Here is a 25,767-nt window from a genome sequence, read left to right on the forward strand (position 1 = left end):
CATGTTTTTAATCTATCATTTGAATGAATTAGAAGGAACTGTGTCTATTTTGTGCTGAAGTCTCAATCAGTTTGCTGAAAAAATCGCACAAATGGCCTCAAACAGATTCAGTAAAATGCAGTACCCAAAGAACTAGGACTTAAGGCCTTGATTTTTTTGAGTTGCTGGAATTTTCTCCACTAAATTCAACACAACCAAACTTCAACATGGGAGTTAAATTCATGGCAATAGAGAGAATCTGCAAAATAAATTCCTTGTAATCTCCTTTTCCCAGACTGGCAGAATTAAAATCAGTGCGTGCTTTAAATCTTTCTCCAACTTCTCATTCTCCCCAGGACCAGAAATAGAAGCATCCACAGATCAAACATCACATATCTTTGGGAATACGTTAGGAAGCAGAGCTGGAGATACTGCACCTTTGTAGATGCTGCACAACCAAAGGTAAAAACCTGGAATTCTGAAATTGTGTTTGGATGTTGTTTCACATACTGTATTCACTTCTTTTTAGAAAGTGGGAATCTTGTTTCTGAAAACCTTCAAACCTTTTTTAAAAAAGTAATTTTTGCATGAATTGAATATTTAGCATATGCAGCCACTCAGAAACAATGCTACTCTGCAATTATTTTCTCAGCTATTAAACTTAACTTTTAGATCAGCACATAATTTATTATCACTGTGTAATTACTAGCTTCAGGAAGTGTCACATTTAAGGAACAGTTCCTTGCACTTTGCTACATTTCCTTACCTGTTCATGTCATCTAGATGTTCAGCAGCAAAATAAAAACTTTTGATCTTAGGATGGCAGGCTTTGAATGCGCTGTAGAGGAAAAACACAGTTATAAAAATGTAATGGCACGACTCTTGTTTTTTAAACTGTATCATAGTGTGGTCACCAAGGAATGAGATGCATTCTAGTTTCCTGAGGTGTCAGATGTACCCAAACAATATATAAACATATAACTTTTAGAATTGGGCCAGACTTCACCAAGTGCTCTTGAACTACATATTTCTAAATAATGCTTTATCCATATGCACATAAATATTGTTCAACAATCACCTGTAGTGTATTATACTTAGATAAAGTTAACCAGTTAAGGATATAATTTCATGTAACGGGTAACTTTACTCATGTACCTCTAGGTGTCAATTTTTTCTGAACAGAAAACTGAATGAATAATTTATTTGATACAACAGAAAAACTCTTAGTCCTGGTGATTTCTCACATCCCAGTGACCTTCAGATCACCTTTAGCTGTAATGACTACGTTTCAAACAGAAGAACATGATGCACTGATTGACTTCTGAAAAGCTGTTATAAATCAACACTGATTTCAATCTTGAGGTCATTCTAAGCAACGGGCAATTACAGCTCATCTTTTCTTTCCGCCAAAGTAATCAACATGACTGGGCTGAGAGAATTACTGCATTTCGTACATAATATTAAATAAATTACTAGAAAGCATTTTCTAACTGTGTTGGATAAAGATTTCTGGTGAAGTACTTGAGGATCCAGAAAATCCATCTGAAAGTAATTAATAATTTACAGTACATAAGAATCATTTTTGAGAATAGCCTGAAGGTCTCTCTTAAAATAAGAACAAAATATTCATAACAGTCCCATAGAAAATAAGGAAAACTGCAAACATGACACATGAAGAACATCATTACCTTTTTTCTGAGACACAATGGATTAGGGAGAGTAAGAACTATTTTATATATCTCTTTATATATACATATAATCCATTGTGTCATCAGAAAAATGGTGATGATGTACTTCACATGTATCATGCTTGCAGTTTTGATATATGTCTCCGGGTGTACATATATGTAAATATATGAAAACAGATTTTTAAGAAACCAGGCATATGAAATTGATGTCCACAAAAGGTATTGCTAGTGAAGGCAACATGAAATCGAGACAAAAGGCATTACAGCATGACAAAATGTTATGCAAGTGAAAGCATACAAGGACATCTGCTCAGTTTAGAAAGACATTATCAGGTTACTGAGACCCAAAACTTGACTTCTTCAAATTGTTACAGCATCTGTTGTCTGGATTCTCAGTTTCTTCTTTATCTGCCACCAAAGCAAGGGATTTTCATAGCCACATTTTATGTTCTACTATTCAACAGGTACCAAATCAGGTACAAAAACCCAATGTAAGCAGGGTGCAATTCTGAGGAATGAGTTGCCTTTACGCTGCTGCCCCAACAAAACAAAAAAAATGAGGCACTTCGGTAATGTAGCCCAAGGACACAGCACAATAAGTCCAAGTTGATGTATCTTTTTTTTTTTTTTTGTTAATAAAGTTTTCATTTTCTGCTCTTGGAAACTATCATGAAGAGTACACTTCATCCTGAAGACATATGTAGACCAACTGATACAAAGTCAGTGTCTTCTTTAGAACTGTATGTACTACAAATCATACCATTTTACTTTTGCAATTCTTTTTCTGTACAAATATCAGTGATTCAACAGTCTTAGTAAACTTAAAAGAACAGTAAAAGGCAGTAAAAGGCAATACAAAAAGTTTTCAACACTAGTTACTCTAAAAATACCTCTGTGGGAGTATGGAGCTGTCACATTGCTAAATATGCTTGACTTTGTGTCTAAACAAGAAATGGATTTGTGCAATGGCACAGATCTGGACAGAGGCAAACACACAGCTAGGTGAGAAGTTATTTAAGACCTTTAAAAAATACAGCAAATCATTGTCATTCTCTTTTTTTTTTTTTTACTCTGCCTCAGGACTAACAACACTGTGTCAGCAAACTTTGAGATGACACTAACTAATTTAGAGTTACGTGAAAGACTGATGCCTGGCCATTAACTTGCAGACTTCTTTATTTGAATTAATTTTATTTGGATTTTATTATGCCTAAAACTCTTTATTGAACCTAAAGGTATCTCACATATACACAGAAACCCGCACCAAACACTTCCCCACACAAAAAAAAAAAAACCCAAACAAACAAACAAAAAAAACAGAAAGGAAAACTAGGAAAATAAAGGGACACAAGCAGCCAAGCAGCCTTCTTGCTCTTAATTCATTTTGCTCTAGTCAAGCACTGTGATTCATGATAAAGTAAAAAAACCTTCTCCAGGAAAGATAGCACACAGAAACCACACTGAATTTGCCTCTTCTGTATGAACTTATGATACAACCAAATCTCATTGTAATAAAGTTCATTATGTCACTGAGTCAAGGGAAAACCTCATCCTTTGTTCCACTTTTTCTATTGTGAAATTGCATTATTTGTGAGCGTACTTACTATTTCTTGCGGCATTCACTGGCTCTGTCAATTTTGAATTCAGGTAGACTGATGAAACCTTCTGCTTTTTCATCCTGCAAAGATAGTTCTAGATATTACTATTGTTAAGGTGTTTGTTGGAAAAAAACCCAACCCACCATACTGAAAACTTAAAAATATTTTCACTTTCCTGCTTCTTACATAAGGATTACTAACGTATGCTCTGCTCTGGCAAACTGCCTACCGAAGTCACTGGGACTTTTGCCAAAATCAAAGAGAGATCCCTTGGTGTAAAATACAATTTTAAATACCCAGTTTTCTCAAACAATTTCACAGCTGAAGCAGCGTTTGAAAATACAGAAGATGACCAAATGTATTCAGGCAATTAGTTATTGTAATTAGTTAATTTGGGGGAAAGATCGACTAATTAGAAGGAGAAATGCAGCCTACTGTAAGAAATAGGGAAAAAAAGCCATTTCAATGTGTGTTGTTTACCATCTTTATATGGTATCACATCTCAGAGGCACTGTACCTCTTCAGCTACTTTCATCTGTCTTCAACACTTAAGGAAGAAGATATCTGACCTTCTTCCTCCCCCCTCCTCTAAAGCCTTGCTCATAGCTCATTTTATCAGATATTCAGTCTCTTTGAATTTTCACAATTTGAAAGCATTATTTATTTTAAGCCACTAGTACATCAATACCACAGACTCACTTATTTAGCTGCTCATAACTTTGCATGAGAAATTAACCCAGGATCATGAAAGTGAAGCTTAATATACACAAATGTTGTGTTTAGGAATTCCACAGAATTACATATTTTTCCCCGAATCTCCATAGTTATTTATGCAGCCCAAATGACTATGTGCTTTCTTAAAAATAAATAAATACAAGACATAGATCAATACGTAAAACTGGAACTGTAACTATGGAAGGTACAAGTTTGTAACGGGTTCTGCATTAGCAGGCATTCTAAAATTGAAAAGACATTGTTTAGAATAATCTTGCCATTTTTATTTTTTTGCATGGTTGGCTAAGAAAACAGAATTTTGGCAAGACCACTCTTTGCTTGACTGTCCATCTGCCACTGATGCTCCCCTCACCAGCTTGTGAATATATTGGTGACTGCAGACACTTTGATGATGGAGCTGGGTTTCAAAAATAACCAATTCTCAGCAAGTCCCAGGGAAAACTGGGACAAGGGGGAGACAGAGGCGGTCAGACCATTGCGCTCTCCATTGGAAAGCAAGACACAACTCAGTAGTTCCACATGCTCCTTGGCCATGTTTGCTGACCACTCATTGTAGCTGTAGATATAAATTACTGCCCTGATGAACACTTTGTAATAGACCTTGAAGAGGGAGGATGGAGAGAAGGGAATTAAGGTAACTGATCTGGAGCTGCAACCAACGCACAAATGGGATAAGTCTGTGGCAAAACAGGCTTCAATAACTGTTCATGGAACGACTTGCTTTCTGTGTACTCAGGGAAAAGTTGTGTTTCACAGTATTTAAAACAGGATATGCACAAATGCTTGCAGTGATTGAAAGAACAAGTCCAGGACTGCGTGCCTCTACATGTTGGCAATGATTTTACCTCAGCATATTTACTAATGAACTAATAGAGTTTTAAATTAATGTTTCCTAACTCACTGGCAAAAAGTTTTCTTGGTAAACCTGGTATAAATAAACATGCACTAATGCAGAACATATTGCACAATCAAAGCTGCACACAATTCAGTTGGGCTGCTCCAGCACTCTTGAAGTTCAGCATATATGAGCACCGAAAGCTTACCAAAAGCTACAAAGAGGGAGAACTCAACTGAGAAAAAAAGCATCTTCCTTAACTGCCAGAGGTTTTGGTGATTTCAATAGCGTAGACAAACAAGGAACATCAGGCAGTACATCATTAAAATTTACACTCCCATGACTAAGGTTGAATGACAGGATTAAACAACTACCTTTTTGCTTTCAAGGGTTTGAAGACAGATTTATTTTAATTTGGTGACAGCAGGACACAGGAAAATGTGTTATTTCTCCTTGTAGTACATAGTGAATTTGAAGGACCAAGTATCTCTAGACCTTAATGGTAATTTAGTCAGTTTTTCAATAATAATTTCAGTGTGATTATTTGGGTGAATAAAATTATTCACATACATGAGCACTCAAAGCACTGGCTTCCCACTCAATCATAAAAACAGCAGTACACAGACTATTTGTCAAGGCAATGAGCATAGATGCTCACCTCTTCATTGATATACCAATATAGAGATGTATCCTTCAGGACAAACCAGTATTTTTTCCATTTCTGGGAGAAATAACTCTTGGCATCTTTCTTTTTCCAAAGCCAGCCTTCACAGTCCCCTCGACCAAGATCTTTACATGAGATCCTTCTTTTGCTTTTACCTGGAATAGGAGCTGAAAATGATGAGGACACGTGAAAGCGTTTGATTTATCCACTAAATCAACAAGACAGCTAGCCAGAAAGCACTATGTATTTGTTTAAGAAAACCAATTAAAAATTTCAACCTCAATTTGCCATAAATAGATTTTACAAACATTCTATTTCAACCCCAAAGTCTATGCAAGGCACCATTAGTTAAAAATCAAAACAAATCAAAACAAACCATGTTCAGCACCTCACAAAGCTCATATTCTATGGATAAGACAGAAAGATCACATATTATAGAGAAAAGGAAGGCAAGATACTTGAAATCAGAAAAATGGTTATTTTTAGTTTTCAAAAAAAATAATATTTCACGTCAGATTAAAGCACACAGCATATAAATTCATGTACTTTCACACTTGGCTGTCAAATACAACTATGCAAGTACTTCGTGGGTATTTGAAACCCTCTCTTTGTAACTGCTTTTGCAACTAAGGCCTTTGTACTTCTAAATCAAAAGAGGACAATTTATTATGCTATAAATTACCTGACAGCTTAGGTAATGAGCAAGGACTGCAGTAAAGCATTACATGCACACAACTGGAAAAAATAGCCCTGGCCCCAAACATGCTAGAGGCTAAGCATTCAAAAAAAACACCACCATTCAGATATATGCATCATGTACAGGAGCATGAGGAAACTATCAGTAATAGACTAACAGCTTCTCAACATGATCAAGTGAACTAAACATTGAATAGGAGCTAAAAAGTTCTAGTTCCTCAGATACTGCAATACTATAAACTTTAATGTTGGCAATTCCCTTCCTACCAATACATGAAAACAAATTTAATTTTTACCTTTGTTCTTCTTTTTACTTTTCTGCTGTAGAGAAGACTGTTGAAATGTCTACAAAAAAAAAAAAAAATCAAAATGGAAAAAGTGAAAATACAGTGTTTATATTCAACCACATCCTTGTTATAAAAGAAGTATAATATTGCGAACACTGAAGTCAGCACCAGGTAACACCAGCCAACAGACTTCTAGGCCTCAAAAAAAGGGTAATTTTAGTTCATCTGCTCATAAGGTTGTAAAGCAAAAGCACACAGTGAAACATCTTAAAATAGACCACAAATTACTTTACCAACAACTGAAGTTTCTGCTAATGAGGAAAGAATGTCTCCCTTTGGTCAGTATGATAGTGAAGCTACACTGCATTTCTAAACAGCATCTCATTAAGGTCTTCTTGACATAAATATGCAAATATGCAAATTAACACTGCCTAGTGCAGGTGTGAAGGCATTTATGTGATGGTCCTTAGAACATCAGACAGTTTGCTCAGAAATGGGCCTAGTATTTTTAAAGATATCAATAAAATTCTGATAAATCACAACCGTGAAAAAGTCTCCCAAATAAATATTCTGAAATAGAAACCACTTTCCGTTTGATCAGGTTTGGACTGGAAATATTTCTCTCCAATTGATCCACTCCCATGAACCACCCCATTGCCTTGCCAGTGAGACAGGAAAGAAACTGTTTACTGAAGATCCTAACTTATTAAAAATGGCAACACATATTAACATACTCCATGGTCATTTTTGGTAAAAAACTTTGATTCAGATAATCACCATCACTCCAGTGAACTAAAAAATAATTCTGTAATTAATCACTCCAAAATTTAAAGACATCAATTTAGTTGTTTTGAATTTTACTTTTCTATAGACAAATGTATTTGAGAATGCTAAAACTAAGACAAGGCCACATTCAAGTGTCTGAGTATTAAAACCTCTTACTTCAGTTTACCATGAAGCAACAAAAAAATAAATAAATAAAAGCTTTTGTGCCACTTGATAAAAATAAATCTAAGCAAAAGCACTGACAGCCCTGTAATCCCAAAATCCTGCTCCCTGCAGATAAGACAAACCCTTACCCAAACTTACAAAGCTACCCTTCCAATTCAAAAACTGCTTTTCATTTTCTTCTCCCCACTTCCCATTCACCTGAACTCATACAGAAGGCTGAGGCTCAGCTACCAAGGTACGTGTTGCTTCACAGCTGAGACATTCTCAAGAAGCAAATGCTAACATGTCCATGGGGATAAATTGCCAGCAATACAACAATAATTAAGTGTAATGTATAAAAATTAACTGACTTAGAAGATGTGCTGATCCCTTGTAGACCATATCTAAAGAAAGCTATTCACCTGTATTGCCACCTCAGATGGTCAAAATAGGCCTCCACTGGGAACAAAAAAGGAGCCCATTTGTTTTTATTCCCTGGCTCTGGTTCTTTTAATTCTGCTTCTGGTATCATCTCAATCAGCACCAGCTCTCAGCAAGCTGAGACAGCAACTGCATCCCAACTTAAGTCACATGAAATATTTTGACCTTCGTGGGACTAAGAGAGATCTTTATGGCCCAGGAATCAGAGTGACTGGGCAGAACTGTGTAAATAACTCTCTCTTAGATACTTCGAAAATCTTACCTAATCCAAGTGGTTGAAAAACCACCCACCCCCATATAAACCCAAAACTTTAGCACTTCTCAGTTCACAACCCGGCCAATTTCATTCTGCTGCTTGACTTTTCTGTACTAATGTTTTCACAGTGCCAAAACAGAAAATGAAAACCTTTGCTTGGTTTTCTTATAAGTGATTATGAAAGCAGATTAGAACAATATGAAAAGCCTGCTCTTTGAATGTTTCAACTGTAAATTGAACCTGCAAACGTGCGCTCGCACCTCACGACTTCTGAGTCAGTTTTTGGGAAGAAAGGGTAGTGAAGTGGTACCAGTTTTTAATAGGAAGACATCATGAAATTTAAATGTCTAGCCATTTTTCCATACATTATGGCATATTGCAAAATAGAAAGGTTTTATTAAATTCAGGTATTATTCTAAACGAGCTCATTAAATTAAATTGTAATTAAGGACAAAATCTACAACTGAGTGAAGCTCCTGGGAACTATTAAACCATCTTCAGTGATCGTAGCTATCACTTTAGATTACATAGACTTCAGGATTCAAGTTGGCTTGCCCTTTGCAAAAACAGCATCAGCTTCTGTTGGTTTGTTTTTTTTTTTAAACCTGGAAGATGTATAGGTAAAACATATAATATATAATATGCAGTAAAAAAAAACAAACCAACAAACAAAACCAAACAAGTGAGGATGAAATCTAAAAGTGCTTCTTCTGTTGCTTTTTTTAGGAAATCATTGGATGGAATCTGCAGCCTCTTCCAAGTTATTAGATAATGCTTAATGCCATTTTCTCAGTGCTGTTTAGAATCACAGAATGATGAACGAGGTCATGTCCTTCCTCCTACTCAAGAGAAAGGCTTGCAATGAAGCCAATGCTACTGATTTGGGTCAACTGGTTATTTTGCCAAACTTCAAGAGACTGAGGAGGAAGTCTAAAGATCTGGGGTGAAACTATTCCTGTACAAGGGCTTCTCTAAGATCTAATATAAATTCCATGTGTGAACCACAGAACACTACATCCATGTCCAAAAAATAGATATATTCTAATATTTACTTGAACCCCTTCATGGTGACAGAATTTGTAGGTCTACCAAAATAAAAGACCATAACTGAAGCTTCTCTGAAGATCTGGATTGGCCATTGCAATTAGTACTAAATTTGACAGCTCCTAAAATCCTCTTTCAAGTTCTTATTTGTTTCTTCACTTTTCTTCAGAGACTTTGCACCTGCTCATTTTCAGAAACCTGGATGAGAGAACCAGGTTATGGAAATAATAATCCCCAATTCTCTACCTGAATTTCAGCTCAGTATGATTGGGAAGGAAAATGACAGGTATCTTTATAGCTTTTTTGAGAGCTCCAGTCAAATCCAATTTTCCTCAAGCTTCAAGTTTAGACACGAAGGAACTATTTACAGTCAGACAGTTCCCCTCTGTCTCTGTAAGATAACTTTCTCTAGTTTCAGCAGAGTAGCTTGTAACATTTGTGATTACTGGAACTTTCTGCTGCAGATGGAAAAGACAGTATCTAGAGAAAGCTGGTGCTTCCAATTATTTGATTAATCTCTCACACTCAATACTTTGAGAACACCAGCAGTGTTCTGTTTTCATAGTTTTGATACACCACATATACATGTTTCTCTGCATTTGGTGTGTTGAGATTCAAAATTTCAGAGCTAAAAGAGTGAAAAGGGGAAAAAACTCAAAGCTATTTATATCACATTGTCACACTACCCACCAGTGTAACAAGTCAGGCTCCAGGGTACTCCCAATAGAAGATTTTGCCAGAATCTTATTTGTTTACAATCTCGTTTAGTCTCCATTAAGAGCTAGTGATAGAGAGTATTAATTATTTTTGTGGATATTTGTGGAAAATATAGTTTTCAAGCACTATGTTACAAAGGTATGATGAGAGATGACCTCTGGCAGCTCAGAATTTGAAACCTCCTGCCAATCAGTAGCAGAATTTCATTCACAACAGGTAACTGGTTTTCAGCAAGAGCAGGTGTTAACCTGTTATTGTGTTTAGCCCTCAAACTAAGCAAAAAGATTACTGTTGATAGTCAGCTAGGTCTTGAAGCTATCTGAGTCCACACAGACCATCTGGAAGGTAGCTTCTGAAGGACAAGCTGAAGCTAGGCCACACAGGACTTTACTGGCATGGGAGAGAAGAGACAAGGTATGACCTGATATTCTGTTACGAGTTATGAAGGCTAAGGATCAAATGAAGCATCTATAGGTGAAACTACACTCAAAAGGGAACCCACTAAAATCATAGAATCATAGAATCATAGAATGTGGGATAAGGAAAGACTATGCTCTAAGTTATGATCCTATTTAGGAAGGAAAAGACTTCACTGCCTTGTTTGAACAGTTCTTGTTGACTGGGGTTCAGAGACTGCTAGCAGAAAACATCTGCAAAAAATCTCATGCTTTGGATATCTGACTTGTCAGGTCATGCAGGGTGTTTTAGGAAATACTCCTGTTCCTGTAAACACAAACACTAAGATTATTCCAAATCCTGCTGTATTCTCTTTTCTTCTTACATTTTGCTGAATAATTGTTAATTTTTTGTTTACCTCTGGATTTTAAACTTCGCACATACATCCAATATTTTCTAATTTATCTGTGGCTATAAGTATTTAGTTGCCCCAAATCAGTACTAAGTGGCACTACGGTTGTGCATATAGTATTTTTACTTGCTGCAAGAGCTCTAGTTTACATAACCCTTCCAAAAGCAGGGCTTCAGTCTGGACAGGTAAAATGCAAATACAGTAAATGGGATGGTGTATGTAAGAGACAATCTAATACAAAAGCATGACAGTAAATTTATGAAAGCAGCTCCAGAAATATTTCCTATGCTAAAGTCACAGGCTGATGACAAAATAGTCATCATATGTGAGTAATTCATAAATCCATGGTGAGTTTGAAGGAAAAGTGATTTAAAGACAAAGGATGACACAGTTGATTAAAAATGCCCTGAAACCTTCAGTCTTGCCTCCCAGAAGCAAAATTTACTGAATCAAATCTTGATCTTTTGGTACACTGGTAACAGATACTTCTGCTCTCCCTGCACAGCTCTCTCTCCTCTTAAACACACTCTATAATAAAAATACCAAACCTGGGTATTTAGTAAGTTCTAGCCTAAAACATGTAATACTAATACACAGTATGAACATTATGTATGTACAGACTTTCAAAAGTGAGCTTTTGTAGTACAAACAAAATAATGTGAACAAGTAAGGCAGAGTCATTATACTAAATATCCTGTGCATATTTCTCTTTTAAATGGCAGGTATGTCAGAGAGAAGCATGAATCACTGGTTCTGCAAATGGGTTGGGAGAGGCACAGACATATTAACAGTCATTGCCAGAACAGATATCAGAATTTATGGCTTGATATGTTATCCTACACACCATATTCCTCCTCCTCCTTACTTAGTCTTGCTTTTTCAGAGCTGCAAAAAGATGTTTAAACACTAAGGCCAAATGAACCCATATTTGCAAAATTTGGCAAAGCAATAGTTTCCTTGGCAGCAGCTAAAAAATCCATTTCAGGTGAGAGAATTTTCTGCATTTACCTGACAACCAAAGGCCATGTTCCTACCCCTTCTCTCCTTCCCCACAGCAGCTCCATGAAAAGGTTCTAGAAATTACTAGATCTATATAGATCTAGTATAGATATATAGATCTATCTATAGATAGATGGCTATAACATCTATCATGCATGGTCACAGCTCTAACTGGGTTCCTGTATTTTTGGAGCTCTGACCATGAATTCCAAATACATGCGTTTTGTTAGTGACCACAAGGATAAAAAGCCAGCATGTGTCTTAAGAGGAATATGCTAAAAGCTTTTTACTGTAAAAAATGTAGCCTGAGACCCTGAAGCTGCAAACTTTCTAGCTGCCTCTGTTGCAGGCAATTGCTACATTACCTGTGCAGGCTGTTGTCCTTATTACATAGTCTACAAGGGCTGATACTGTCAAAGATGTCTCATCTTTTTATACAGCTACTCCTATAGCTTCTTATCCAGGAAGAATATGCTAGCTAAGGACAGAATATGGTTGTCTGAAATGTGACTGCAAGTACAGCTTTTCTGTTCAGAGATTCTTATTCATTCTCCCAGACCTAAACTTTTTCTTGTAATCTGGGGTGCAGAGTCTGTGGAAAATGTTGCATTAGCTGGATGCAAATTTGCAGTTGCACAAGCTAGTACAAATTGTTTGTGCAAAACTGTTAGCATAACACAAGCCAAACTTAGAAAAATAAGTGTTTTTTAAATCTTCAGGTCATGTGAGAAAATAATACACAGTGGTCCTGCTTTCTACCACCAGGGAAAGATTTTCCTTCTTGCCATTAAGCCACAGGACTCTTTAATTGAAACATCAAAGCAGTAAAACTGGACAATATCAAATTTATGAGAGTTCTCATACTCCCCCACTGTCTTTTCAACTAACAGAACAAGGACTGCAGCACTGTCATAGCTGCCTCAAGTAAATGAGGATAAAAAAACTAGACAAGTGCTGCTCATTAGAATAATTTATTCTGAGATCATTCTTCTGCTCTATATCTACTCTGAAACATGTAATTTTGGCACCTCCCACGCTGTTTTTATTGACAGTAAGTCAAAGTTGGGCTCGAAAACTGTATGTATTCCTTAATGGGAAAAGTCAAAGTCACATCAGTTGTTCCATCACTGTGTATGTTTCATCTATTTAAGAGGGAAAAAGAAACTTAGCTGTCATATATTACAAAATAGTATTTTACCCTTTTTTGATTTCTACCCCAGAACAATTCCCATTTTCATCTCTTACTGAAGCAATTGGACCAGAGGACCACAAAATAGCTGAGGCAGGAAGGTACCTCTGGAGACTGTCTAACCCAGTTCTGCTGCTCAAAGCAAGGTCAGCTAGAGCAGACTGCTCAGGGCTGTGTTCAGTTGGCTTTTAGTATCTCTAAAGATGAAGACTCCACAAACTGCACAGGCAACCTGCCCCAGTTAAACCATCTTCATAGTAAAAGTAGTTTTTTCTTATGTTTACATGGAATTTCCTGAATTTCAAGATATGCCCATTGCCTTTTGTCCTTTCACAAAGTATTGCTGAGACTAGTCATCCCATATGAACTCTAGAAGCCTTGCAGATTGCTAGTTCCCTGCTGTGTTGCTCCTACAGCAAGTATCAGTCCACCCAACAAACCTCTTTCAAACGACATAATTTCCTCCAGGAAAAATCTGGTTTTGCTTAGAAAATTTCTGTCTGATTCACAGGAAATGTAGGTTTTCCTCTGTATATTTATCTACACATTACAGGCTATCCAAGCAGTTGTAAGAAACATTCTGCAGGTCACCTATGTTAGATCAGAGAAGTGGTCACTGGCACAGCATGCAACTGATCCTGAACCTTCTGGGGAGAAAACTACTGTAAAACATCACAGAAGTCAACCCCAGCACATTAACAAACTTTTGCAACAGGCCCATGGTCTTTTTAGACAAAAAATCATTAGTTTAAATAAAGGTCCCTTGCCCCCCTACAACACCTACATGTTTGCTTATGATGAAAATAGCACATACACAGGTCCTTCTGTAGGAAAGTCAGCAACACTGCTGACTGTGGCCCTCAGCATGATCTCTTTTGTATTGCCCAGCCTGACTGTGTGACAGAGAAAAGTACAGGGGATGTAGGAGGTCTGTAATGAATGAGGGCAGAACCGAGAAAACATATTTTCTTTAAGGAAGATATATTCTTGCAAGCTATTTTCTGTTAGCACTTGGTCATAGTATTATTTCAATGAAATAAACAGAAAACTCATTTTGACTTTCAGCAGAGGAGACGTTTCCGTGAAGCAACGAGGGAAAGAACATTTGTACCTCAGCCATTATACATTCTGTTAAAATTCATACCAAACACTTCAACTGCAGCTATGAATTAAGGTATAAAAAGAACAGTTAATTCCAGGATAAAAGTCACATTACTTGCTGGAATTCAGTAAAATGGCCTCTAAGCATAGGATGAAACAGCATTTCTCAGAAGATGGGGAAAGATAACATTAGGTTTTTTAATTCTGTGCTGGCTATGGTGGCTTTATGGGTACAAATAATCTTACAAAATTAGTTTTACACTTGATTCTAAAGTCAGAATTCTGTACTGTTAGAAATATTATCTGCTTGGGTTAATCTGAAAGCAAAGGGGTATACCTGAGGAATGAACAAAAAGCAGTTATCTCTATATGAAAAATATGAAGGTTTTTTCCTCTACAGCAGAGTAGCAGAGATGGATTGGCTGACTCAGAGATCAGGCGCTAAGCAACAAGCACTTCTTTCCAGTAAAATAGAAACACCTAATAAACCAACTTCTGTTCAGGAGCCATGCTGCTGCAAAGAGCCATTTTCCACCCAGGTGCAGCCATACAATCTCCCACATTATGTGTCAGCAATACGCTCAAGAGGCTACCACCGTGTAAACAGGGAAGAGGAATGGGGCAGGGACTTCTGCAGAGTCAAAACCACCACTTCGTAAAAAATCACTTGTCAGAAACAATTGTGATGCTTGTCAAAGCATTTTGATTAAATGGTACTCTTGCGCTCCTTTATTTCCAACATCATTTTTACCACTCAGTACAAGTTTTTCAGAAGGCCAAATTTCATGACGCATGCCAGCCAGGGTCCTTGGTTCACTGCTTTCACAGCCCAACAGCTCCTTTTTCCTTGTGCAGAAAGGAGTACAGAGAGGAGCCAGTTGAGAAGTCAGGAACTAGATCTAAGTTCTCATAGACGTGACACTCCCAGTCATATTGCAGTGAAAACTCATGCTGACTCCCCTCTGTACAATGCCTGACATACACTTCTCTGCTACAATATGCTGTGCTTAACCTTTTTTTTATCAAAGGGGAATAATTGAGGAACTAAATCATGTATTCTACAGTAAAAAACCCAAAACAATAAATCTCTCAAATGCGCTACTGTGGTTCTACCAGCTACAGGTAACTGTACTGGTGTACAAACAATGTTAATTCCTACAAAAGCAGAAGTCCTATATCAGTTAATAAAAGCAGGATAGAACCCAGAATGATTAACTGAAATGGATAACAGAAAAATACAGAATGGGGATGTGAAAGGATATTAGGAAATGGTCTGAGCTGGGAGATTTATTAGTCTACAGATCTACATCTCTTGACAATGTAAAATTACACTTCCAAAGCATTATATCATATGCAGTAAGGAATAAATCTAGACTGGCAGAGCTGGACTAGATGACCTTTACAGTAACTCTCTCAGTTTTAAAGAATTCCCCAGTTTCATCATTGAAAGAAATTATAACGGGCCATTTTTTCCCTCAAGGTCAGATGCAAAACAAGGTAATAGGGAAAGTTGGAAATAAAAATTTTCCACAAAAACCTCCAACTGTGCTTCATGATGGCCCATAAACCAATATCACCTCATCCCTGGAGCATTTTGGTTTGCTGCAATAGTTAACTCTGCATTCTAATAAAATTGACATAGTATACAGAAATACACGCAACATCTCCCACATTCAATACCTTCAATTTCATTCTGGCAACTGCTTCCCCAGTAAGAGAAAATTCATGGCATTAACTGCTTCTTTCAAGGAGAAGCAGTGCAGATGTGAAAATGTTCTCTCATCTGTGACAGGAATAATATTCCTCATGAAGAATGCATGTATTATTCTGTATAATTAAAGAACTTAGTACTCCTTCCTAGGGAGACAAAATATTATTATTTCACAAAATATGTGCTTAACCAGAACACAAGTATAAAAGCTACATATGGACATCCAGTGTTTTCAGTCTTGAGTTTAAAGGACTGAGAGTCTAGAACTGGCAAAACAAATGTGAGATTACTGAGGCACTTTCACTAGACGATTTTAACTAAACAGCAATGAAACAACAGAAACTATGCCTTAAATCCAAACAAGCTGCTGTCCTCTCAGATGCTGCCACTGAGATCTCTGTTTTACTGCTCACCTCCAACTTTTTCTCATGAGGACAGCCAAGCAATGCAGCAGGTTGGGTGGGAGTTCATTAGGTTTCCATCTCAGGTTTACAACACTTGACTGGGCAAAGCTTTGAGAAGCCTCATCTGACCTTAGAGCTAACCTTGCTTTGTGCCAGACCAGAGTAGAGCCCGCCAGAGGTTCCTCCCAGCCTTAATTATCCTATGTACTTTATGCTGGTTTCTGAGATATTTGGATATTTTTCTGTAGAAAATTCATTAGGAGTAATGCCATTCTCTTGCTGGCAGGCTAATCATACTTTGTTCTCTTTCCTCTCCCCTGAATGGAATTATGACAACTGGCCATCCATTCATGCAGTCTGCCACCTTATACTGTTCCCATCATTAGCAACAGCCGTTCATACCATGTATGAATGTGGAGTTGAATACATATCTGAATAGGATTAAATGAAGGTGATTAACTGCAACAGCAGAGGACTAGACCCAGGAGGTTTCTCTATTCCTCTATGTTGATTGCACTAGTCTAAAAATAATACAATGCCATCTTCCATTAGCAAGGAATTTCTATGATGTTTCTCTCTTGCCTTTTCTTTCAGAAATGTAGAAGATTTATTTAGGACAAGATTTTTACCAAACCCTTTTATTTTCCTTTTAGCACAACAATCTCACAGCTATCCTAATCATTTCCAATTCACAGAATCACAGAATCATTGAATGGTTAGGGTTGGAAAGGACCTTAAGATCACCTGGTTCCAGCCCCCTTTCCCCAGGCAGGGACACCTCCACCAGACCAAGTTGCTCCAAGCCCCATCCAACCTGGCCTTGAACACTGCCAGGGATGGGGCAGCCACAACTGCTCTGGGCAACCCGTGCCAGTGTCTCACCACCCCCACAGCAAAGAACTTCTTCATAATATCTAATCTAAATCTCCCCTCTTTCAGTTTAAAGCCATTACGCCTTGCCCTACCACTACAGGCCCTAGTAAAAACTCCATTTCCAGATTTCTGGTAGGCCCCCTTTAGGCACTGGAAGGTTACTATCAGATCTCTCAAGAGTCTTTTCTTCTCCAGGCTTGTTTGTTTTATATGCCACACAGTTCACTTATGGCCTAGATGAAGTTCCTATACCGATTCTAGCAACATAGTTAATAATTTTATTACTTATTTTGTTCTTGTTACATTTATAAAGGGCTGCCATTTGAAGGAAGGAATACATACAGTATAATTTATATGGGTTTTTTTTTGAGTGAAGAAGCTGGCCAAGGCCTGGAACCAGTACTCCAGCTTGAGAAGATGCTGCTCTTCTGTCTGAATCAGATACTTCAAACCACAAATCTCCAGTTGAAAGAAACCCAGTGCGTGCAGTGTAGGCATTCAAAGCTGCCTGCAGGCAATGGGACATGACAGTGTTTCAGACTCATGAAGGCACTAGTGAGAATTTTTCCCCTTACTGATTTTTTTAATTGTTGTTCTTTCCAACTGTCTCTCAGAGCAAAAGGCCTTCTACATCTGAACTACACTAGAGGAAACTGACACGAGAAATGGATATGGAAGGAGCTCACGATACCTTCATAGTGGAATTGAGTGTTCTACTCCACATTGCACTATATGAAACATTTTACCAGCACTTTTGCCTCTGTATAGACTTTGAGTCTTTTAAACAGAATTCCAAACAAGCTTATTCTATAACTTCATAAGCCTATTCAGCTCTGATTCTCTGCAGAACAGTGAGCTCCTTCCATTTCCACATGTAGACTAAGATATTGTCACAGCCTTATTACATGCTCATGGATGGGAAAGTGGACAAAGAGTTGCTGAAGTTTTAGAACAGGGCAAAATGCTCTCTTACATCCCCATCGGGCTACAAAACCTAAGGTGAGACATGACCAGTGCAACATACAGAAGAAAGGGATGTAAATATCACAAATACTCCAGTCATCTCCAGAGAGTGATTTCCTAATGCTTAGCTTTCACCAGAGCCAACCTACACTGAATCGTCATAAACCTACAAGTCCTGGAGAAGAAACTAGGGTATCATAGCAGTTCAGACTATTAGCCTTGTTCCACTGAGGCACCCATGAGCCTGCTTGGAGTCCAACATCAAAAGGGCAGACATAATGAAAAATTACATGTTTTTTAAACCATAAAATTTACACAGTATGTGCCACTTTCAGTTGAGGTTTCCAGTTTTGTACCTTTACAGTGGAAGCTACTGCATGCGCAATTACATTTAGACTGTAAAGGGCTAACTTGCAAGAAAGCAGCAGAGAAATGAGCTTTTTAATCCTTTCTTACTGTGGTAATGAATAGACTAAAATTTTTCACAATTACAAAACATTTCAAAAACTCTCATTAATGATGTTCATTTAATTTCTGGACAGTTATTTGAAATCCACTGCAGTTTCTTAGCTGGGAATATAAAAATGCTAATGCTTTTCAACTTTAACACAAGTATCTTTTTTAAATCAACTATTTCTTACAAGTACATTTTTAAGGAGTTTAAAATTTCCTTTGCTGACGATTGATGCTTGTAAGTCTGAAACTATTCTGCAAGCTTAAGTATTATTTTAATACAAATATATAGAGATGAAAGACCATAGAGAAGAAGCAATATTAATTCCAATGTTAATAAAAATTATGGAATATTTATGGAAAATATTTTTTTCAATATGCATTTAGGTTAAATTGTACTTTGATATCAACTGCTAGACTTTTATTTTATAATAATAACAAGCCTAACTATAGACATTTGTGAAAACAGGGAGGAGAAAAAGGAAAAGGAAGCTTTGACATTTAAATACTGCCATAGTTGGACTTCAAATATTTTGCGGAAGAGAATGTACCAACTCCATCTGCTGTAACGGTACAATGACATTCTAGATTTCAGACACCTACTTAAAATCTGTGCAAACTGATTTTCAATTTTTTTTCCCAGAAACTCTTTTTTTTTTTAATTACAAATATCCATAACAAAAATTTCACCCAACTGAAATTCTTTAAATACTGCAATGCTTACAATTATAATAAAATGCTAGTTTTTCAGTAGGGTAATTCTGTTTTTTTTTTTCTTTTTTGTTAATAGTTTTTCAGGATATAGTGCCTAGTAGATGCCATTTCTTTTCATAAGATTTTTACAACAAATTGATTGGTAGATTGTGCATTTTTCCTATATTTTTCTCTGGAGGGGTTGGTGGGCAGCAAAAAATATCTGGAAAAATGCATCATTCAAGCAGAAAAGTTTGTTTTTTTTTTTTTTTGTTTGTTTTTTTAAAGTTACTGTCTCCTTTCCAATTTATCTTACTGGCTAAAAACTGATTTTTGCAATGGGTTTTGCAATAAGCAAATCTTAGAATCACAAAACCATACACCACCAGGTTCTTGAGGAGGAGACCTCAGGGATCATCTGGTCCCACCATTCTAGGCATGCAAGACCTAGACTAGATGTCTCAGCACCCTGTCCAGCTGAATCTTAAAGATGCCCAGTGGTGGGGAATCTACGACTTCCCTGAGGAGATCATCTTTGCTTAGTATGTTCAACAAGATCACTGTTGCAACTGAACTGCATGGCCAGACCGATGCAGACCAAACAGCTCTTCTGAGCAAACCCACTGAGGTGAACAGCTACAGAAACCTCATGAGGGCTGGTAAAGAGAAGTAACTGAAATCGTAACCTTGGCCAAATCCCTCATTGTCATCTCAGTGTCCTTACTAGCAGAAAGCAGTAGAAAGGAAAGTGCTTGGCTCTCTGTAGGTGCTCATTGTAGCAAGTGCTGAAATTAATTATGTGAGTTAAGAGTCACTGAGCTGCACTCCAACCACATGGATAGTTACAAATTGCTAAACAGGATAAAAGTAGTTTTGTCAAAAGTGCACCAAGATAACTGAATGTTTAGCAAAAACCCTCCAACCAATAGTTTTGGGTTTTTTTTTAATTCTTCCATTATTTAACATAAAGTTGGAACATTAAAGACAGTGCATATATACATATCTACACACGTAGATTCAGCAAAATCCCTATGGAATAAATCCTTTGTTTCTTTCCTGCATCTGTTCCTGGGACACCTGTTCCAGATATGTGAACTTTAAAAGATACATCTTGCTAATAAACATGCTTATTTTTTTCCCAAATACAATTACAATGGCTAAGAAAACTACCCTAATCAATTAAATAATTTTAAATAGGTTATCACAAAAATAAGAATCTGTTACTTGTTTGTCACTTTTCCTATGACAAGCAAGTCATTAGGAATCACCAAATACAAATGTGAGCATACACTGGAAAAGGCAAATGGATGAGGCAGAAAGGGAGAAGAAGCAAGGTCAGTAATAGCAGTTTACTCGTATAGGTTTGGAAAGAGTATGTAAGCAAGGTTACTTTTCCTTGTATAACTACTATATACAATAGGCTGCAACCTTTTCTTCCATAGTAATTCTGTTTCTAGACTAAGGGAAAGCTGTATCAATCCAGATAGGAGCTGATTATTATTAACCTGATATGGATCTTCTTTTGACTCATGACACTATCTCCCTTCTAAATAACCACATTATTTTCCTACAATGAAAACAAAGCACAATGTACCAAGGAAACTTCTATACAGAATAACATAATGAACTTAAAAACTTATAATCATGTGTCAGAGCTTTCATTTCCTGTGCCCCAAAGGTTCAAGACAATTTTAACTGCACCATTTTGTATCTACAGTAATAGATCACATTGAACACCTGCTTGCACACTAGATTAGCAACAGCTCAAACAGTGTGCCTTGGCTTAATAAAAACATTAACACCCTGTGTTGGCATTTCTTTTGCAATACTGAGGAAAAAAAATAGAATGCAAAAACAACAACTTGGCTAGAAGTCAACATAGGCTGGAAACACTTTCTGGAACGGGAAGCAAAATAAAGCAGTGAAGAAACTTTGTATGTGAGGATTAAAAAAATGTGATAAGTGGATACAAGAGATAATTACTTCACGGATATAAGACAAATTAGCTTTTCTCTTGCTATTATATCAGCTATCCCATCAGTTATCTTCATTGGACACAAGTAAATGCTATTTACTCTTCAAGGCCATAGCTGAAATGCTACATCGACCACACAGTCTTGATTGTAGTGGCAGGTCAATGATACAAGACAAAATTGTTAGAACCTGTGATTTTACACAAATTTACTATACTGATGGTCAGGAAAATTCTAGACTGCCACATTCTTGTGATCACTTCAGAATATAACAATTCAAATCTGCTGATGTTTTTCAAAATAACTTTAGGCAAATAAACAACCACCATGCACTGCTGAATTACCGTGGTCATTTTTTAATCCCATCCCCTTTGTTTACCATTTCTGTTGTGGTAATTTAATTCATCAGTGTAGATTTTGATCAAAGATTTTTCTTTTCTAAAAAGCCAGATATAAAAGAAAGGAGTTGAAGTCAGCGTAATTGCAAAAGCTGCTTTTCTGCAGAAAACCTTCACAGTAAAAAGTCAATCAAACTGCACACATCGATGGCTGCAAAATTCAAAAGGAAAAAGGCTTAAAATTGTAAGGGGAATTCATCCTTAAATTAATGTAATGCATTCTTAGTCCAAAATTATTTAACATTGATATCAATGGAGTAAAAAATGAGAATGAAAACATCATTCAATAAAGGTAACACAGAATCAAAGACCAGTGAATGACATGGGACCTGAATGCTGACTGAGCAGCATGGTTTCTACTCCAGGGAACTCAGAAAAAAAAAAAAAAAAAAAAAAAAAAAAAGGAGAGAAATTGAAAGGAATTATATATGTGTTGTTTGGTGGGTTTGTTGTTGTTTTTGTTTTAATTTCACAGAATATTCATATTAAAGAGAGAATTTCAAAACAAAGATTTTGGTAGTTCCATACCACAGCAGACCCTGGATTCCCTGAGCTTCAATACTTCATGTAATGGACTTGGGAATAACATGGGCCCAATTTAAGGGCCCAGAGCTCTTACTCTTTGCTATTTTGTACTTAGGGTTGTTTTAGAGACCTAGATTATTCAGCAAGCATACCCATGAAGTCATACATTTCAACATGGTCAACCATAAAGTGTTAAATATTTAAGAAAAAGGATGCCAGATATAAATTATAAGACTGAGGGAATACCAGTCTTGCAAATCACTGATTTGGAAAAGTGGCATTACAGGAAAAATAAAACCAAACCCAAATAATGAACATACCCTCACTTCAAGTCTGTGGTTAAATTGGGTAAACATTCCTTTAAATATTTAATGAGGGGTAGCAAACATGAATAGAAAAGTTATTATTACTTTCCATTCAGCTGCTGGAAATTTATGTCCTGTTCAGGCACACATATTTTAGGAAGACCACTTAGGATATTTCTAATACTTCAGGATTAAATACAAGGAGTTGAAAGAATTATGAGAATGATGAAAGGATATAAAAATACACTCTCTGATGGCAAACCCAGGATGCTTATTCCATTTATCTTAAGCAAGATAAGGCTACAAAGCAATTTGATTATAACCTGTAGATTCCTATATTGTGAAGTAAAATTTGTTTTATAACAAAAGACCTTTAAATCTGGAGGATAAAGGTCCATTTGTAACTAAAGTAGGACATGGACATCACGTAAACACTGGCTAACAGGGGAAAAGGGTTAACAACAAAAGCAACCAGGCACTGAAACAACTTAAGAAACCTGGTGGAGTACTCTCTAGTACTGGGAACTAATAAAAAAAATAGAGGCATTACAGGTACAAGTTCAACTACAGCCACTTGGTAGGAGATGCACTTCAGGAAAGCCTACTGGCTTGTGGTATGCAGCGCAGCCAGGCACAGCATTGTCTTGTCATCTGATATTCTACTATGATGAAATCAGTGACATCTTAAAAAAACCTACAAAACAACACCAAACAAAACCCTAATCAACCCCTCCAGTCTTTTTCACTACTATTAGTGCAGGTTTTGGAATTACCACTATTCCTCTGCACTGAACTCAGGCTCATCCAGAGGCTCCCATTTTGATAGTCCGAAGTGTGAAAACTAGGTAGCTGATGCTTGCAAAAAAAAAAATATTCTACTAGGACAGCCACTTCTTAGTGATCTTTAGGATGCAATTTGAAGATAAAGTGCATTTTCATTGTCCTGTTTGTTATCTACAGTTTAATAAAAATGTATTGCAGTTAGAGATTAGTTTAATGTGTTTTATCTGTATTCATTCCCCTGTTCCTTATATGCTCACTGCACTGTTTATTTAAGATTTTAAGAAAAGTTCTGTCCAATTTATTAAAAGAACACTGACTCTGTTATGTGGCAAAGACTTATAGCTCCACCTGCACATTAGATTAGGGTTTCATAAGCCAGCATGCTTGGGTGCCATTACCACAAAAAGGGAACTGTATCGTACTGCACGGTGGCAGCCAGGTGGCTTCCAGCAATATTCATCCTCAGGGGGCTGTACATGCTTTGTGGAGGGCTCCTTTACATTTCCCTGAGGAAAATCCAGCGGCGCAAACTTCCTCTTTCTGTTTATTTCATGCACTTTGCTTCAAAGCCAGTTAGCAGATCACTACATATTTGTATTCTTAAGAATTAATAACCTTTATATATTTTTATAAATAAATAAGCTCCCACTAAACTTCCAAGAAGATGCCAAAGATTTTACGGCATTTAAACTGGGCTTAAACCACAACATAGAAAGAGACATTCTTTAATGGTAAAGATGCACAAAAAAAAGATTAGCAGACACTGGTGGTGGAACTTGCGGTGTTAGGAGTTCTGTTGGTTTGTGGACAGGCATCTAAAGTACCTGAAAAATGTTGGTTGTCAATTCTAAGTTTGCTGTTGCTCATTGAATTCTACACCAGAATTTTGAAGAATCTTCCAGTTCCTGTGTAATTTATTTTTGTACACATTTTGAGTACACATAGTAATAGCAGGAACCAAGTTAAAACAAAGATGGTACCTTCAAAAAGAAAAGAAAAATCTCTCATTGCAAGTGTCAGGAATTTAATGTATACTAACAAAGAAATGTTATTGAGAGATGAGTGTTCTCTCAATACATGAGAAGTGTTGCAAATTTATCACACTGTTCTTTACAGAGCTGAAAGTCCTCCATTGTACAAATAGCTTCTCTATTTTGTTATGTAAATATTTGATTTCAAGGGCTCTTGTACTGATTAGATTACTTCTAGGAAAGACTGCAGACATTGCAAAGAGGACAGTCTGGGGACACTTGCAATATCCTTGGTTTTGTGTATTAGGGAAACACTATACATTAGTTTGCCTTTGCAAATGGAAATCTCTTCACTATCAATTTTCCAACATAACAAAAAGAGTAGAAAAGTTGGAAATAATAAAGAAAAAAAATTAAATCATCATACATAAATTACTATAAAGGAAAAAGAAAGGGAATAGAAGGTCTTGAATCTGGGTACCTGATTTAATTAAAGTGTACCACAAGCACTTACTTTTAATACTAAATGACATCTTCTCTGAAATTTATCAGACTCAGCTATACTTTGCAGCACACTAAGGAGTCTTAGAAGTGTGTTCGCCAAGCACTCAGATTGTGTAAAAAGATGCAAAGGCTCCATTAGTTTCAATTAATGTACATCAACTGTAATGTGATAATCCATAGTGATATGTTACAACAGGAAACCAAGTTACTTTCTCTTGAACGTTCAGTGAAGCTCCACCTGCCAGTTTTTCACAGCAGACTTCCTGACAAGCCCACACTGCCATCTCCCTTAAACACTAGCAATCTGAAGTACATAATCTTTGTTAGTACATTATGATAATTACAGTTATTTCTACTGTTTTGCTGTAGTGTTACTGTATGTAGATTTATCTGCAATGAAATCTTATACTGAGCTCTAAAATATAAATAATACTTTCATGGGGTGAATGTGACATAATATCTAAAATAGGTGGTGAACTTCTAACTTCATTCTCTTGACAGATTTAAAACTATTCCTTTCACATCCCTACTCAGCAGAACACCTTCATCCACATTTACTTGAGTTGTTGAGGGCTATATGTTATGAAGTTACACACATTAGGACTCCCCTTACCTCAGAGGAAGACCAAACACCTCCTACAAGTTTTCCTGCCCCTATCAGGCCTTTCAAGTACCTATAGTAAAGCGGTTGTCTGATAAGACTCAGCATATTGCAGTGACATAGATGCTGGAAAGGTTTCTAGTCAGTCTGGAAACTGCTGCTTCTTCCCTTTCCAACAGTAGCAAGTCAAGACAGAGGAACTGCACTCCATTTCAAACATGACATCTTCTAGTTAAAGAACACGACATCTAGTTAACATGACATCTAGAACTTGACATCTAGAACATGACATCTAGTTAAGAACATGACATCTTCTAGTTCCATCCAGAGGGACCTTGACACGCTTGTGAGGTGGGCTGATGCAGCCTTATGAAGTTCAACCATGCCAAGTGCAAGGTCCTACAGCTGGGTCGGAGCAATCCCAGGCACAGCTACAGGTTGGGCAAAGAAGAGATTCAGAGAAGCCCTGTGGAGAAGTACTTGGGGGTGTTGGTCCATGAGAAACTTAATATGAGCTGGATTCAGTGTGCGCTCGCAGCCCAGAAAGCCAACCGTATCCTGGGCTGCATCAAAAGAAGCGTGACCAGCAGGTCAAAGGAGGTGATCCTGCCCCTCTACTCTGCTCTCGTCAGACCTCACTTGG

At 37.0% G+C, this 25,767-nt stretch overlaps 1 protein-coding gene across 4 annotated transcripts in view; it reads right to left on the reverse strand.

Annotated features, from left to right (window-relative positions):
• The window catches only part of CNKSR2 (connector enhancer of kinase suppressor of Ras 2), a 214,701-nt gene that overhangs the window by 54,994 nt on the left and 133,940 nt on the right, over positions 1–25,767 (reverse strand). For all 4 annotated transcript variants that reach the window (XM_065677314.1, XM_065677313.1, XM_065677311.1 and 1 more), the window contains 4 exons: positions 6,492–6,540; positions 5,494–5,666; positions 3,272–3,345; positions 746–817 (listed from right to left, as the gene is read on the reverse strand). In XM_065677314.1, coding sequence (XP_065533386.1) covers positions 746–817; positions 3,272–3,345; positions 5,494–5,666; positions 6,492–6,540 — 368 coding nt within the window. The remainder of the gene's footprint in view (positions 1–745; positions 818–3,271; positions 3,346–5,493; positions 5,667–6,491; positions 6,541–25,767) is intronic.

Source organism: Lathamus discolor, chromosome 4, assembly GCF_037157495.1.
Source record: "Lathamus discolor isolate bLatDis1 chromosome 4, bLatDis1.hap1, whole genome shotgun sequence".
Taxonomy (NCBI): Eukaryota; Metazoa; Chordata; class Aves; order Psittaciformes; family Psittacidae; genus Lathamus; species Lathamus discolor.